Consider the following 18,057-nt stretch of genomic DNA (forward strand, 5'->3'; position numbering starts at 1 on the left):
TCAATTAGGACACCACAGACTAAACTATAAGTGCTAACTTTTCAGTGTTGGATACTCTATGGCAGTTCCGACTCAATTATAATAAGCTCATTATAGTTGACTTTGTCAACTGTAATAATTTCAAAAAGAGTAGAACTTCATACAATTTCTACACGGTGTTTCCGGTATCACTCAAAACCTCAGACACCCCAACTGACTTTTATTTTTTTAAACTCATCTAGAGTATTCATCTTTCAATCTGATCGTTACCTTTTTTTTAATTGAATTTTTAATTTTCTGTACAGCTCTACTTGACTTTTAGCTCTACACTCAATAAAATAATTGCTAACTACCATCATAAACCATAAGACTATTTATTTGTGGACGTTACTGCAACGACATAAGGTTTACCAATAGACAGCTAAAATGTCACTGTAAAACACTTTAAAGCTTTGTCACAGTAAACTTCAAATTGGACAGGTAATCGCAGTAAGCAAATAAACTCAATATTCAAAATGACAAGGTTGTAATTAGGTAGGAGTTCAATTTGTTATGACTTATGATAAACATTAAGATTAAACTGACAAACAACGTCAAACTAGTAGCGGAAAAAATAATCGTCCAAGTAACCGGCCAGTATTAATACCCCTAAATACTGAAAAAAGGTAAACAACCTCTAGCAATGCGATATACACAATGTTGTATTACGAGTACAATAGAATGGGCACGTAAAAAATAACTAATAATACTAATTTAAATAAAAATATTACCCCCATCAAGATATAGCTCAATCAATTCTACTCTCGATTCTGAACAAAGTGTTTTCAGGTTTTTAGTGTTAAGTGAAACACGGTGTATACTAATTTGCGATACCTGGCAAATTTTCCTGCATCTGAAACACATTTTTTTTTATCTTTCGCGTTATCGGCCAATCAGAGACGGTTATTACAAACAATTGGTTGCTAGGCAATTCGATGTTGATACAACGGTGAACGACACTATTAACATTAATTTTAACTTGCATGAATGATGATATTTCCGTTCATTGATGATGATGATGACTCGTAGAAGAAGTATTGTATACAATAGTGATATAATTAAGCTTTTCACTCTTGTACCGTACTATTAGGCCATTCAGCAAGCTCCGTGGCCTAAACATGGTACTCGACTGAAAAGCTTTGTATTATATCACGATTGTATAAAATACTATCGCACTACATCTTTATTACGTTATTGCACGCACCGGTATTATAATACAATATATTATAGCCAATACGTTGTTGACGGCGCGTTAAAAATCGTTGTCTGCATATGCCCTAAGACCAGTGTTGTGTCACGGTCCAGTAGTATTGTCTAAACTGCGTGTTTACCGATCGTATATCTTAACTTTAGGACTTAAGATCCATGAACGATCAGTTGTTGCGTAGCTGGTACTCGATACCACCGTTTAGTGTCTAGACACTCGACATCGATGTCTACTTGTCTAGACTAGGTAATGTGAACGGAATCTCATGCATTGATTGATTAGTAGTTTTTATGGTGCAATGTCATGCACCGTGTACTGGATTATTTGAGGTGTTGGGTTGTTGTTCCATTGATGTTTCAGTTTATATACCACAATAATGAACTATGTATATTCTTATTCCTCATTGTACGATCAGATGTAGTTTTATATATTTTTTTGTGATTGTTCGTTGAGCTTTATACTAATTTTGTTATTTTTTTGTTTACAGGTATAGACAATCGGATATCACACTCAAGAAGTGTAACGCCACCGTAAGTACTTCGCTTCGATGAATTAGGGCCGGTTGCATCAAACCGTCTGTCAGCGTTAAAGCGTTTGTTAAATTTTATTGTATGGGAAGTTCCATAGACATCTGCTGCGTGACGATGATGTGTCTGTCAAATGTGGTTGATGCAACTGGCCCTAAATTTACTATCAAATACAACGAGCTGAATGATGAATTCAATTTATGAAATGCAATTTATAGTGTCAGAATACAAAAACTTTAAAGAAACATATTATAATAGTAAGTAAATAAGTGTCATTGCAAATTCTGTATTTTGGAGTGGCATCTCCAGTCAGACTTTGATGAATGTATAAATTCACATCAAAAATTTACTGGTTTTATTTATAAACAACATATAAAATAATAGGTACAATAAACACTTACATCGGATTTTTTTTATCAAACATGCATCTCACGTCTTTACAACTTAATCACAGATCGGCTGCCCTACGCAGAAATAAGTATCTCAAAATTTTCCAAAAAATGGTTTTTTACATCATTCGATTCATTTTTTCAAAATACGTCTTTCAGGACTTTTTTGAAATTTTTATAATGTATATTTTTCAAAATACAGAACTTTAAAAAATTCAAGTATCTTTTTTTAACGGGGTATTCTACGCTAAAGTCAAGTATCTACCCTATTTCTACCTTGAAATCGAGTATCTTACGAAAGATACTTGCAATTCATATTAGATGGCTAAGTTACTTGACTTCAGAGTTGAAATATTGATACTGATTGCGAAGTTACTTGACTTCAGCGTAGAAATATTGATATTTATTGATAAGTTACTTGACTTCAGCGTAGAACTATTGATATTGATTGTGAAGTTACTTGACTTCGGCGTCTATCATTATGTTATGATCAAAAGCTTGTAATTGCTTATACATGTATTAACTTGGGTTTTCAGGTAGAAATTGCCTTAGTATTAAAACAACCAGATGTAAACAGTAAAAGCACGAGGATCTTGTCTTATTTAATATGAAACTTATTTTATCCAAAATACGAAAATACATATAACGATCATACTTACATAATTATTGCATGTTGGTTAGTTGATCAATAGGCTACTTGCCTCCTAATCAAATCAGCTTCGTTTTAAGAACTGTCAAAACGAATTTGAACGGCTTGCTAATATGGAATTTATATGAAATTGAATTGAGTGACGTCACGGTCAACTCAGTTACATTATATATTTCTACCTGACTTATTAAGTAGAAATTGGATTTAAAAATAACTGCTGTCCATGTTTTCTCATACTTATTTGCTCATAATGCTTTATTTCGTACATGGTACAAAATATTTTATTTTAACTACAGTTCCCTATTATTATAATTAAGGAAGACTATAGGTAACTTTCATTATTTTTTTCTGTCTTCGAGTATTTAGGCACCTACCTACTGTACTTAATTAATATTGTGCGTTCCACGGGAAATCCCTTTCGAGGATTTTTTTATTATTTAAATAGTCTCCTACAACGTGAGTAATTGATTAAGTTTAATGAGTATTTTTGAACTCTTCGTGACAGAAAAACCTCTTAAACCCATAATCTTAAGACAACTTGCATTCAAACACAACTAGAGCTTCTTTTCCGTGGATTACTCCAATATTGCATTTATATTAAAACCTAATTTACAAAAGCACGACATACACTACATTGAATGCATCTATCTAAAATGTATACATTGTAAACATATACTAGCGGTCCGCCCCGGCTGCGCACGGGGCTATCATAAAAATGGTTATAGTAATTTATCCTGAAAAGATAATCATATGCTATGACGGACTTTTTTGTATGTCTATGAAAGATACACAATTTCGCCATACATTGTTTTAATATACCTATCTCAAACAGTTTGGGCAGCGTTTTCGATTAAAGCTCTCAGCATGCAGAATTTTGACCGACTTGATTAGCAAAAATTGACGTATTTCAACCAATTCAAACAAGATCTCAACAAATTATATACCAAAACCTTTCCCAAGAATCATTATATTCATTGGTGAAAACCGCATGAAAATCCGTTCTGTAGTTTGTGTTTTAGATACAGTTAAAAATAACAAACATATACCAAAACTAAATGAAAACAGTTCAAGATACTTGCTTTCTTGTAGAAAAGCTTTAAAATTTTCTTATCGCATTCTACGCAGAAAGCTGTTTTTGTATTTTAAAATGATTGTGTTAATAATTTTGAAAAAATAATTATAGTAATAATTAATGATATCTAGTATAATAAAGAATGATATCTTAATGATATCTAGTATAATAAAGTTCGACTGTTTTAAAGGCTATCAATTAATTAATAAGCATATAATCAGGAAAAATAAAAAAAAAATCGTTTTTTCGCTCTACTGTAAAATTTGACAAAACCCAGATACTTGTTTCTGCTTAGGGCAGCCGAGATTATTCATACCTAAGTTACTTACGTAACAGATCCTTCACTTTGCCCGCCAAACGACTGCCTACGCTTTATTTATCTAATACTAATAAGTTAACTACGTAAAACTCAGAAGAATAGTAGGTACGTGCCACGCGACTGCACAGGCGGGCGCGTGGCGCCTCTCGGCCACTTGTTACCTCGAGGCAACTGCTAGGGGTCGCGAGCGAGTGACGTAGGCCTGACTTCATTGTGTTCAATTTGCGAGCCGTGTCTCATCGAAACAATTCTCAAGTTCATCGTTCTTACAGGTGTGATGGGTTGAATAAGGACCTCGGGTTATCGGAAAGTGACGATGAGGTCGCGGCCAGCACGATACACCACACCACCAGCAGTACTGCGCTAGAACTAGAACCGTAAGTTAAAGAAACCTTTGACCACCAAACCGTCTGTTGCCAAAAGAGATTCCTAAGTTCAGTGACTGGAACTGACCAGCAACTTACAGTGACTTAGGGCCCGTTGCACCGAACCGTCTGTTACCGAAGTTAGCGTTTTCAAATTTTCTTGTACCAGAATTTCCATCTACTGTAGGACGTTGATGAGTCTGTTAACTGTGGTTGATGCAAATGGCCCTTAAAAGTTGAGCGACAACGTAATCCTTTTCGAAATGTACTAAAGTTGATACTCTGTAACCAACCACTCCAATCGATCGATTTCGTTAGGTACAAACTATCGATTTACGTCGACTTGGATCTGTCAATCGATTAGTGTGGTATCCAAAGACGTCAACTGATGCTGTGCATTCTGACAAGGATTACTATCCGGTCAGAGGCCTACTTATCTGACGAATCTCTGCAATGGCTAAGTTTGATCGAATATTCTCAAAAGTATTTGAAAATATTGTCACAATTACATATTTATTCATTAGATTGTGTTGTTCTCCCGTTGAATGAAGGCCGTTTTCAATTCCAGCATCCTATCGCCAATCGTCTCCGGCGGCAGCCCGTCCTCGGCCAGCGAGTCATCCGACTCCGAATCAGAGTCCTCCTCCGCCGAGTCCAGCGGTCCCCCGCCGCGGGAGACCAGAGAACCCAGGGAGACCAGGGAACCAAGAGAGCCTAGGGAGGCTAGGGAACCACCGGCCCCGGCGCGACTGAGTTCCGCGGCGGAGTCGCAGCCGGTACAGCGGCCTTCTTGGTCGCTGTCAAACTTCGCGCCGCCGACCGCGCCGCTGCCTGAGCCTTATGATAAGGGGTCGGAGTTGCGGCATGCGCTCGCCGATATCAAGGGGAAACCGGTGAGTAGATATAAAATGCTTGAATTTCTAGCGAAACTATACAGCGCCGCCAAGTCTTAGCAGTTTCTTGAGATTCTAGAGAGCCTACCTACCTTCCTACTACTACTACTCCTTCAATAATTATTGTCCGGATAAGGAATGCTTTGATGTGGCTTGCAAACCCAAACTTGTTTATGCCTACAGAGAGCCTACAGCGGGGTCAGAAGTCATAGCGATTTTTCATGATTAGCTGTGAACGACGTGACCACCTTTCTGGGTGGCTCAACGTGTGTTTCTAAGTTTTAGCCTTCCCATGTTTTCTAACTCAACAGTAACACGATAATCTAGCTTATTATGCGGGACCACTGCCCTTTCCCAGGTGTCCTCTTACTGATAAACACTTCCCCGTATTAGGACGCTGACACACACTGTTTATGCACGAACAGCAATCGCATCAGTTGCATCTCCCGTTTAGAACTAGGCTTACGTCTTTAGAACGCATACGCCTTGCATTCTAGTATGAATAGTTCGCTTAAAACCCTGTTCCAACTTCTAAATCAAACCACGAGGGAAAACTCTTGCGTTCAGCAGAGATGGATCAATTTGGCCATGTTAAAGTGCAACTTGAGGAGTTGTCTTGTGAATTATGAGAGGAATCTTACGTACTGGCCAAGAGAGGAACGTCCCAGGGTTTTTAAGGAGTTTTTAGCGCTTAAAGATATCCTGTGGCAGGCTGTCGGGGCTTTACATGGAAATATGATTCTGTCTTCGGGATATGAGGTACGCTTGGTTTCTTTCATTTGACAAATTTAGGGAATAGAAGTGGCATGAAAATTACTTGCTACTAGCTAAGTAGTAGGTAGCAACTATATTATTTACAATTTTGATTTCTTCTACATTTCTTTGTCGGTCAGTTTACTTGCTAAACCAACAGTCAACTGTGTACTTACGGTGATTCGTCCGCATAATAAAACATACCAATTTTCAACGTGTGATCTAAATCAAACAAAAAAAATGATTTTACCTCGGCATAAACAATTGACAAACCGATACATTCGCATATTTTGAAATTCGAACAAGAATTATATATTGTTCGACGTTAATGTAGGGAACAAATCAAATTATTTTATTAAATATTTTTTGATTTGTTTTTTTTTTTTTAAGTAGTAACACTACTATATATAAATTATAAACTGAAATAGATACCATACACTAAAGCAAAAGCGATCAAGCCCACTGGTGGCGAAGCCTGGCTGACGTGTTCGACCGCTACGCCACCCCGACCGCCGAGGTACCCGTCGAAATTTCTCTAGTGTATGTTATCTCTGAAGGCTAGGCGCCTTTGACCAACTCTAAAGGCGAGCAATTTGTGCTTGCACTTCCTATATGAATATATGGGTTCGATTCCCGGCTTCGCCACCAGTGGGCTTGATCGCATTTTCTTTAGTTTATGGTATCTATTTCAGTTTTGTTCGACGTTAATTAAATGATTGAAAAATATTGAAATGTGTGTCTTGTTGTTGTTGTAGAGTCCAATCTCGGACCTCTCTGACTCGGAGGCGTCGTCCCCGTCGCCGGGGCAACGGCGGAGGCGCTCGTCCAAGCTCACCGTGTCCAGCGACGATGACTCGCCGAGGCCCACTAATACGGTAAGGACGCGTGACATGTTTATTAGACGTAACACTGTGCCACCATGCTATAAAAGAAAAGTTTTTTTTTTTTTCAAATTCTGACACCTTTTTCTAATTCTCACTTTATTGATAGACATAATTGTTAGTTTGTAGCAAGTAAAAAAACTCATATTAGTGACGTCATTGATGAAAACGAATCTTGTTGTCGACGGCATATTTGAGTAAGTTGTGGATGTTCTCTTCGTGCATTTTTTTCTGTAATTTTCTGACCCTGGTCATAAAGCTTATTTTTAATGCTCAGTTGCGACAGGTTTACAGATATGAACAATTAACTAATTTAAAGTGATCGAAAAACCAGTGAAATAAGCACAAGAAATTAAATTTAGAGCATTTACAATTTGCATTTGGCGTAATTGTCTGCTTCGGCGCCTACTACATATATAAGGTCCTGAAGACGTTATTCAACTCTGTTTTCATTCCAGCCTTCGCCCCGCGTCGCGGCGTCGGCGGTGAAGCGCGGGCGGCCGCCCAAGCCGCGCGCCGAGGAGCGCGAGCGCCCGCCCAAGAAGAAGCGCGGCCGCCCGCCCAAGCTGCGCCTCGCCTCGCCGCCGCCCAGCCCGCGCCACCACCCCGAGCCCGAGCCGCCGGCCGCACCTGCACCTGCGCCGCACCCCGTGCTGCAGGACACCAAGACGCACATCTTCCGCAAGGTAAGGGACCAGGCTTGGTGAAGCATCTAAAGGCCGCTGTACACATGGGGCCAACGGTTGGACCAACCCTTCGACCAACCCCTTGGTCAAGCGTGTAGAGGTCTACTTGGCCGTAGATTGGCAGTTGGCGCCTGGTGTCGGTTTTTTATCCACACATCAAAGGATCTTGGGGACAATGGCCAACTGCGTTTACACGTTGGCGCCCAAAAAAGATATAATGTGCTTATCAGAATATTCAAAAAGTTGTTAATATTTCAGATAATTTCATTTTATTACCAGGTTATTATTTATTAATTAAATTTTGCCAACGTGAATGACCTAGAATTGCCTAGCCTTTTCCATTCTACGTCCATCTTTTATGAAGGGCCAATGCCAAGTGATTGGTTCTCCAATGTGTAAACAGCGACTCTTATCTCGGCCAAGGGGCTGCTCCAAGGGTTGGCCCAACCTTTGGTCCCATGTGTTTGGCCTTAAAAGATCGGCCAAAAAGTGCGTCGGCCTGCTCAAGCAGCGCCCCGCCTCGCCGCCACCCGGCCCGAGGGATCCCGAGTCGCACCACATGCCGTGCTACAGGATACTAAGGGCCGGTTGCATCAAACCGTCTGTCACCGTTAAATCGTTCGTAAAATTTTATTGTATGGGAAATTCCATAGACGCGTGCCGCGTGACGATGATGTGTCTGTCAAATGTGGTTAATGCAACTGGCCCTAAGATAAGGAAGGTCAGGTCAGTGCAGTGGTCTTCCGGAAGGTCAGTGCAAACCTGGTGGTGCGTTTAAACGGTGTAATCGGGACACGACGCGAAAAGGGAACCGACCATAGACTGATGGTGTTGGTATTAGTGGCTCAGATGACAAAGCACTGGCATAGTTTTCCAATGGCCTTGAGTTCAAACAATATCACTATTACACTCAGATCACATTACTGGAAATTGTTGTAAAATTTTTGATCATGTCTGGAAAAGCTACGTTATTGTACCTTTTTAATGCAGCATCCTTCCGGATAAATTATGAAACTGATCTAAATTCTTTCCAGCTGTGCTAAAATTCCAAAATAAAAACGATTAATTTCTCTTTCAGGTCTTCACTCCCAAAAAGGGTGACGAATGCGGCGGGAAAGGCGGAAAGGGTGGCAAAGGAAAAGGTGGCAAGGGCAAAGGCCAGGTCACTATAATAGAAGTGGCGGCCGAGTCCGGCGCCGACGACGATGAGAGGAGGCATCGAGAGCGCTCCGCCGAGCGGCGGAACGAGGAGGCCCTCGCCCGGGTCTCCCCTCCCCAGGAACCAGAGACTTTGACCAGGAAACGAGAGGCCGAACGGGTCGCCAATGAGCGGATACAAGAAAGAGTGTCCCTCGAACGGCCCGAAAGGGACCGCTCCGATCGAATATCTGAACGCGTCCCAGCACCGGACAGAATACCGGATCGGACGTCCACCGACCGGTTATCCTCAGATCGGTCCGACCGTCTCCACGACCGGTATAGCTCCGAGCGACTGCTAACCCCTAGCCGGCATTCGAGAGAACGGATATCGTCCGAGAGGTCGGAAAAGATGGAGAAGACCTCCCTCTCCGGAGACAGGATGGACCGTCTGTCGGCGGACAAGATGGACCGTCTGTCGACAGACAAGTTGGACAGGCTGTCGACGGACAAGTTGGACAGGCTGTCGACGGACAAGTTGGACAGGCTGTCGACGGACAAGTTGAACAGGCTGTCGGGCGACAAGTTGGGCATGGAGAGGCTCGACCGGATGCCGGACAGATTCGTTCGCGCCGAGGCGGATGTCGGGTCCGGCTTGAAGGGCCGAGGCTCCGAGAGACTCGAAGAAGCCTCTTCAATTGGTGAGTCATTTCGTATATTTATGTTGTACCTTTTGTAAAACTGCGAACGTTTCAGTTTGAAACTGCTCTGTCGACGTAGTGCGGCGTTGTAATTTGTATTTGTTTATTTGCTAATACACACAGATTACAATACAGGTCATGTTGGTGCGGTACAAATTCATGAGTGCATATTACGCCACAAGGCATGCAAAATATTAATCCTATACTAAAGCTAGTCTTAGCCTAAAGAGCCTAATTAAGCTTCCTAAAGGGAATACATATGTTTAAACTTATTATATTACAAGCCACACATAGTTATTATATTATCAATCAACACATAGTGCAATATATATAAATAGTAAGCCATGTCAAAATTACATTAAAATATTCAGAAAATAAAATAATCATGAATTAAACAAAATAGTACTAATAATATTCCAAAATAGTTTGTAAACTATTTTGAAAGGAATTTTTTGAAAAAATATACGATTGAATGTTTTAATCATGTATGATTAAAACATTCAATCGTATATTTTTTCAAAAAATTCCTTTAAGGAATAGAAAGGTCTACTAATTGAAAACGATTTTAAATTATTTTTAAATTCATCTATATTACAGCAATGTTTAATGTCGTTACTTAAAGTGTTGTATATTTTTATTCCGTTATATTCAGGACTCCTCTTAAAGTGTAGGTAATTGTTACATTTTGGTAACTCAATACTTGTGTTACTTCTTAATGCATGTATCTTTTTCTCTCCTTTGTACCTATATTTACATAAATTTGTATGAATGTGTATGCAAATTAGGTAGATGTAAAGCGATATGACAGTCATTATTTGGTGTTCTATAAAAAGTGGGCGACAGTGTTCTCCAGGTTTTGTTTTTGCAATACTTCTAACTGCTTTCTTTTGTAAAATAAGTATAGCATTTACGTGAACACTGCTTCCCCAAACCTCCAGGCCGTACCTTAAAATACTCTCAAAGTAGGCGAAATATACCGTCTTAAGGACTGTTGAAGTAAGCATTTTGGATAAATTTCGGAGAGTATAACAAGCACTAGCTAATCTTTTTCGCGTGGAGTCAATGTGATTAGACCATCTCAGTTGCTCGTCCAGTTCTACTCCCAGAAATTTTGTATTGTCTACTTTTACTATGGGAAGTGGCAACTCATAAGGTATACTATTTGTATGTTTATTGAAGGTTAGGTAATTCGTTTTTTCAACGTTTAATTTGAGACCATTACTCTCAAACCAAAAGACAAGCTCCAACCAAGTATTGCTAATTTCGGTTTTTAATGTGCTTAAATCATGATTTTGGAAAATAATACTGGTGTCGTCTGCATAAAGGTATGTTTTGCCATTTGTTACATTTATTGGGAGATCATTTATAAAAATAATGAAGAGCAGTGGACCTAGTACTGATCCTTGTGGGACGCCACAGTAGATATTTTTATCATCTGAATTGACTTCTTGCAAACACTCCGAGTTATTAATGTACGTTATTTGAACATATTGAGTTCTACCTGTTAAATACGACTTAAGGAGATTCAGAACTGGACCACGTATTCCATAGTAATGCAATTTGTCAATGAGTATCTGATGATTGACACAGTCAAACGCCTTACTCAGATCACAGAAAATCCCAGCGCATTTATTCTTCTGGTTCAAACCATTCATTATTTCTGTGACCAAGTCAGTGACCGCTGTGGTAGCGTTCCGGTATTGCATAAAACCAAATTGTTGAGAGCAAAAATAATTATTTTGATTGAAATGGTCTGTAATTCTAGAAGCAATAGCCTTTTCAAAGACTTTGGAAAGTATAGATAAAAGAGAAATAGGACGGTAGTTATTTTTATCAGTTTTGTCACATTTTTTGTGCAAAATTTACTTTTGCCCGCTTAAGTTGCAAGGGGAAAGTTTCTTCTTCAATACAGGCATTAAATATGTGACAGAATGGTATACACAGAACTTCAATGTTGAATTTTATTATTTTAGTGCATACATCATCAGGGCCACAGGAATTTGTATTTTTCAATGATTTTACTATTTTGATAATCTCAACTTCGTCTATGGGTGACATGAACATTGATTTCATATTATTTATTTTGTAATTATGGAGTATTGGGATATGTTGACCAAAAAACTTTCCTTCTGTTCTTGAAAATTTACTAACGTTTACAAAAAAGTCGTTAAACGCGTTGCCAACATCTTTAGGATCGTCAATTATTTTATTGTCTACTTGTAATTTAATTGATGACACATTTTTGGTTACTTTTTTACCCGTGTTTTCATTCACAATTTTCCATATAGCCCTGCTTTTATTCTTAGCATTTTTAACCTCGCGAGAGACATGTAAGTTTTTTGCAGTAGATAAAGTTTTTTTTAATATTGCAGCATTTTTTTTAATAAAATTGCACCTTATTTCCGTTCTTATCGCAAAACTTTTATGGCAAACGGAAGTTTGCTTTGTTAGTAGTTATTTGCGTGAATTATTATTTGACGTATGTTATGTTAGTACACTAGAAATCACGAAACACAACATAGTTTGCCGTTTGACGATTAGACCAAATTAAAATACATGCAGTGCGATGTAACAGAGAAGAAGGTTTTCATACAAAACTGAAGGCATGTTTAATGAGTTGGCGCCAAAAATGTGACTGTTACGAAGCGCCCACAATCATTTATTCTGTTTTACGTCGTACTGTAGGTGCGAGAATTAGGGCCGGTCGCATCAAACCCTCTGTCACTGTTAAAGCGTTCGTTAAAATGTTATTGTATGGGAAGTTCCGTAGACGTTTGCTGCGTGACGATGATGTGTTAAATGTTTGATGCAACCGGCCCTTATTCTGTTAGCGGTAAAGGTATCGCTGATTCAATATTAATGCGATATGTTTGTCTACAGTGCCCCGTCGCGCGCGCATTCCCGTGCGCGTGCCGCTGGAGCGGCTGCGCGCGGAGACGGTGCGCAGCCTGCTGGCCGCGCCGCCGCGCCGCGCCGCCAAGCGCCCCGCCACGCCGCCGCCGCACCAGGTAACACTTACACATAATAATCCTGATAATCTTGAAGCTAAGTTTTCATTAATAATCGCCTTTTGACACTGAGCACACCGTTGATATAATTGTATTGCAGCAGGTGGTCGGGCTTTTATTTCGTCGTGCTTAGATATTAAAAGTTCATTACCGAACTATTTAATCTTATGACTATAATTCTGCTCTTATAATACTCGCTCTCCGACGATTACTGATTTTAAACTTTTTTTTTTCATTACTTAACACGAGTTGTGTTACTTCACAGGCGGGAGAGGTAGCCGCGACCAACCACGAGCGGACGGCGGGCCAGACGCCCATCTACTACTCGTACTTCGAGCGCCTGCCCGCAGACGTGCTTTCTGACGAGGAACGAGACCACAAGTAAGACGTTTTAAACGTTTGTCTCTTATTTATACATGCGAGGACGCAGACAATGTCAGGATGGCCGAGTCGGAAAAAAATAATTTTACAGCGCCATCTTTCGGCTGCTCAGACAGTTTAGCCGCTTAGCTACTCGTACTTCTAGCGCCTGCCCGCAGACGTGCTCTCTGACGAGGAACGAGACCACAAGTATTAAGACGTTTTAGACGTTTGTCTCTTATTTATACATGCGAGGACGCAGACAATGTCAGGATGGCCGTGTCGGAAAAAAATAAATTTTACAGCGCCATCTTTCGGCTGCTCAGACATTTTAGCCGCTTAGCTACTCATACTTCGAGCGCCTGTCTGCAGACATACTCTCTCACGAGAATTGAGACCACAAGTAAGGCGTTTGTCCATTGTTTATACGTTTGAGGACGCAGACAATGCCAGGATGGCCGTGTTGGAAAAGATTAATTTTGCAACGCCATTTATTAGCGTTTTATGTAATAAGCTGGTTAGCCGCTTTTCAGGTTAGTCAGTCTCCGAACGATACCGTGTAAGACGTTTGTCACTTGTTTATACGTGCGAGGACGTGCATAAATTCAGGACGGCCGTGTCGGATTACATAAAATCAACTGCCTTCTATTGGCGTCTTGATCAGTTTGGTTAACCGGTTAGGTTAGGTCCAGTCTGCGACAATCTGTGTAACTTTTAAACGAAATTAAATAAATAATCTCCAAAATTGATCATACAAGTACAATGAGAGTCATAAACGTACGTCAGTAAATTTTAAATAAACTAACACAATTCATCCTAAACTATTTTTTTTTTCTTTTAGATATTACCTAGACCAAGCGAAACAGCTGAAATGCGAAGCGGAACGCGAGCAGAAAGCTCTACCCCGTGTCATGCTTTACCTCGAATCAGTACTGTGCTTCGTTCTAACCGGGCGAGTGCTCGAGTTAGAATTGGACACCAAACGCGCCTTCACCATATACCGGGAGACCATAGAGTACATCAAGAGCATACACTCGATGCCGCAGCGGTTTAGGGCGTCGCCGCATTCGACGTTCAACAAACTCGATATACTGAGGTGAGTAACTTTGTACTGTGCTTCGTTCTAAGCGGGCGAGTGCTGGAGTTAGAACTGGACACCAAACGCGCCTTCACCATATACCGGGAGACTATAGAGTACATCAAGAGCATACACTCGATGCCGCAGCGGTTTAGGGCGTCGCCGCATTCGACGTTCAACAAGCTCGATATACTGAGGTGAGTCACTTTGTACTGTGCTTCGTTCTAACCGGGCGAGTGCTGGAGTTAGAACTGGACACCAAACGCGCCTTCACCATATACCGGGAGACCATAGAGTATATCAAGAGCATACACTCGATGCCGCAGCGGTTTAGGGCGTCGCCGCATTCGACGTTCAACAAGCTCGATATACTGAGGTGAGTCACTTTGTACTGTGCTTCGTTCTAACCGGGCGAGTGCTCGAGTTAGAACTAGACACCAAACGCGCCTTCACCATATACCGGGAGACCATAGAGTACATCAAGAGCATACACTCGATGCCGCAGCGGTTTAGGGCGTCGCCGCATTCGACGTTCAACAAGCTCGATATACTGAGGTGAGTCACTTTGTACTGTGCTTCGTTCTAACTGGGCGAGTGCTGGTGTTAGAACTGGACACTAAACAAGCCTTCATATACCGGGAGACCGAACCTCGACGATTCAAGAGGCTTCCAATTTTGACTCCTTATTGACGTAATCTGTACAGCGTCAATATCAGACAATTTTTGAAAAACAAATCCTCTTGTGGTATAAAAAAGAAATCCTCATAAAAAAGAAAAAAAAAATGTTTCTTTCTGCAAATAAAGGCTATTTTTTTTTTAATTTAGTAGTCTCATAAATAATCCTATGTTTAAAAGTTATGAAAGTAAAGTCGTGTTTTGATATTCTTACGCCATGAAAGGCCTCTGCACACCAGATGTGTATACGTAAATATGCAGCTACGTTGTAATATACAGATTTGTATGACAGAGGCCACACCGCTTGCGTGACGTATGTAATAATTCATACCAAATCGATATACCGTAATTCGCTTGATTTTTTTTTTAGCCCATGAAAAAAAGCCAGTTCAAAAAAATGTTGTTGAGTGGAATTCCTTGCCTGCGGCTATATTTCCGAGCTCATATAACCCGGCAACCTGCAAATCAAGGGTAAACAGGCATCTTCTGGGCGAGCTCACTCCATCGTAGGTCGCGTCTGTTGCCTTTGGCTAGTCTGTGGCCAAGAGTAATCCCATTTAACCTAAATGCGGTTTCAGAGGAATTTCCTCCCACGAATGCTCCGGCTGTGGGATCAGCTCCCTGTCGAGGTATTCCCGATGAACTACAGTATGGGGTTCTTCAAAAAAGGAGTGTACAAGTTTCTAATGGGTCGGCAACGCACATGTGACACCCCTTGAGTTGCAGGCGTCCATAGGTTACGGTGACCGCTTTCCATCAGGCGGGCCGTATACCTGTTTGCCACCGACGTGGCATAAAAAAAAATATAATAAAAAAAAAGTTATTATCATGTACTAAATAACGTATTATTTTTTCAGCTTACGTGTGCAAGCGTTGTTATACTTGCGCATGTTCAAAATGTACAACCGGGAGGTGAAGGAGTACTACAGGATAGTGCAGGACTACCAGCAAAAGGTAAATGATGTTAGTACACATTCTTTTTTTTATTTCTTTTATTCGTATACATATTACTTTAAGTTTATTTCAAAATTAACATATCCAGCGGTGTTTACGATTATAGCCGTGGGTGCGCGTAAGTACCGCCTTAAATGTATTAATTTGGAATTCTTTATTAAATTACGCTGTGGCTTGTTAAATATGTTTTTAAATTACGTTGATTTAAAAAAATCTTAACTTAAAGAATGGCGCAATCACAAACACCTTATTTCTAGTCTTGCCGCAGACGAAAGGTGTATAAATTAAAAAATAGTTATTTATTTCGATCTTATTAAATCTTAACCGTTCCATGTATTATTTAATATTTTAATTTTGTCAAAATTGAAATGTAATTTAACGACAGAAAAAAAATACTTGACAAGCATGCTGGTTGCAAACATTTGTATATATAATAATTAAATCCTTCTTTTTGTTGTTTGGGTGATTATTTTACTTTATAATTTTGAAGTTAAATATGTATATCTAAAAAAAACACAAATTAATAGTAAATTCCTTATATTATAGTATAGTACACTGAAAAAAAGAAAGAAACTAAACTAAACCCCGATTCCCGGCTCGGCCACCAGTGGGCCTTGCCGTTTTTTCTTTCGTGTATGATACCTATTTCAATTTATAATTTATATATAGTAGTGTGACTACTTGAAAAAAGAACAAATCAAAAAATATTCAATAAAATAATTTGATTTGTTCCCTAGTTGTATAGACACCATATATATAGCAGCATATAGGATTTGCAAGCACTAATTGTTCGCCCTTACAGTTGGTCAAAAGGCGCCTAGCCTTATCAGAGATAACATACACTAGACTAGAGAAACTAAACTGTATTTTTGTATTCGCAGCCGGCGTGCGCGGAGTCGGTGTCCCCCCTCTCGCCCACCCCCTCCCCCGGCGGGTCCGTCGGCTCGGTGGGCTCCGTCGCCTCCGCCTCGTCCGGCTACTGCAGCATGGCGCACTCCGTGCCCGCGCAGGCGCACAACGCGCTGCTCCAGCTCACCAAGTACTACACCTTCCTGTACGTCGCGCACGACCTGTGGGAGCAGGCCGACAACTTGTGCAGGCTGCGCGCTAATCAGGGTGCGTATTCTGTACACCGCTGTAAATACACAGCTCATGTGTAAGCACCACGCTACACACATAACGCCAAATGTTCACAGACTACACTCTAAGTTCTAACACATAACCCTTGCCGACTGCGCGCCTACCAGGGTGCGTATTCTGTACACACGGGTGCGTATTCTGTATAACGAGCACCGCAAGATACACGTAACACCGATACCGATCGGTCACATACTATACCCAACACACATCAATCTGTGCCGACCGCGCACTAACTAGGGTGCGTATTCTGTACACATAGGTATCTAGAACTTGACTAAAACTTATACACATGAGAAGTGCTACACCACATCACATAACACACACTACTCGTACGCACGGACCATTCACATACTTAAAAAGATACCACGCACCGTTAGAACAAACCCTACCTAACTCAATAATTATTAATTTGCACATCACTTTAGTTCTTGTACAAAAGCGAAGTTACTATTATCACTAGTGCATCGCGCTTTAAGGTTCATATTCGCTTCACGCATATGTTTAAGAGGGACAGACATATCACATATTAATTGCTATACTCATTTATATGCTTTAGATACTCCCAGTGCAAAGCGAGTCGATGGCGTGTCGCGTATTTTTATAATAAACCCCCAAAATACATACTCTCATTTTACTACAATTTAAACATAACTTATTTCTATTCCAGATCTATTCATAGCAGTCGACCGCAAATGCGGCCCCCTGACGCTATTCTCCACGTTCCGTCACCTCGTGCAGTACGTTCGCTACGCTATCTCTCTCATCAAGAACGCGGCGCGCGAGTGACCGGCCGGCCCCTGGCCGAGAGCCCCCGAGGACCCCTGGCCTCTAGGCCCCGGCCTGAAGGACCCCTGGCCTCTAGGTCCCAAGGACCCTAGACTGTTCCAGACACCGGCAAGTGTGGAGCCGAGAAATGTGCGGTATTGGTGAAAGAATATTCGTAGTAACGATAGTATTTGGACAGTGTTATGGAATAAGCGATCAAGCGACAGTTAGTTGAAATCGAGAAAATGAGCTAGAAAGATTTGAAATTTGAATCAGTCGTTGTAAGTTCATTTATAAAGTAAAAAAGTTAATTTTGACATTGAACCTATAAAAGTGTTCATAATTTAAATAGATAAAAAAAATAACACCATACCTATTCAAGTTTCGAAGTTATTAACGTTTTTCCGCTTGATTCTTTATTGAACTAATACTGGGATGAGGTTAATTTATTTCGCCGTAGCGTACTATGAGACATATTTT

The 18,057-nt window shown here is 40.4% G+C and overlaps 1 protein-coding gene across 5 annotated transcripts in view; it reads left to right on the forward strand.

The window, feature by feature from the left end:
* The window catches only part of LOC125235989 (AF4/FMR2 family member 3), a 412,908-nt gene extending 395,141 nt beyond the window's left edge, over positions 1 to 17,767 (forward strand). For 4 of the 5 annotated variants that reach the window (XM_048142664.1, XM_048142665.1, XM_048142660.1 and 1 more), the window contains 12 exons: positions 1,713 to 1,755; positions 4,454 to 4,558; positions 5,115 to 5,439; positions 6,948 to 7,067; positions 7,532 to 7,759; positions 8,838 to 9,597; positions 12,478 to 12,605; positions 12,871 to 12,986; positions 13,807 to 14,061; positions 15,576 to 15,681; positions 16,554 to 16,788; positions 17,480 to 17,767. In XM_048142664.1, the coding sequence (XP_047998621.1) occupies positions 1,713 to 1,755; positions 4,454 to 4,558; positions 5,115 to 5,439; positions 6,948 to 7,067; positions 7,532 to 7,759; positions 8,838 to 9,597; positions 12,478 to 12,605; positions 12,871 to 12,986; positions 13,807 to 14,061; positions 15,576 to 15,681; positions 16,554 to 16,788; positions 17,480 to 17,598 (2,540 nt within the window). In that variant the 3' untranslated portion in view covers positions 17,599 to 17,767. The remainder of the gene's footprint in view (positions 1 to 1,712; positions 1,756 to 4,453; positions 4,559 to 5,114; positions 5,440 to 6,947; positions 7,068 to 7,531; positions 7,760 to 8,837; positions 9,598 to 12,477; positions 12,606 to 12,870; positions 12,987 to 13,806; positions 14,062 to 15,575; positions 15,682 to 16,553; positions 16,789 to 17,479) is intronic. The other variant, XM_048142662.1, reaches the window with a different exon arrangement.
* Positions 17,768 to 18,057: the final 290 nt, after the last annotated feature.

This window comes from Leguminivora glycinivorella, chromosome 18, assembly GCF_023078275.1.
Source record: "Leguminivora glycinivorella isolate SPB_JAAS2020 chromosome 18, LegGlyc_1.1, whole genome shotgun sequence".
NCBI lineage: Eukaryota > Metazoa > Arthropoda > Insecta > Lepidoptera > Tortricidae > Leguminivora > Leguminivora glycinivorella.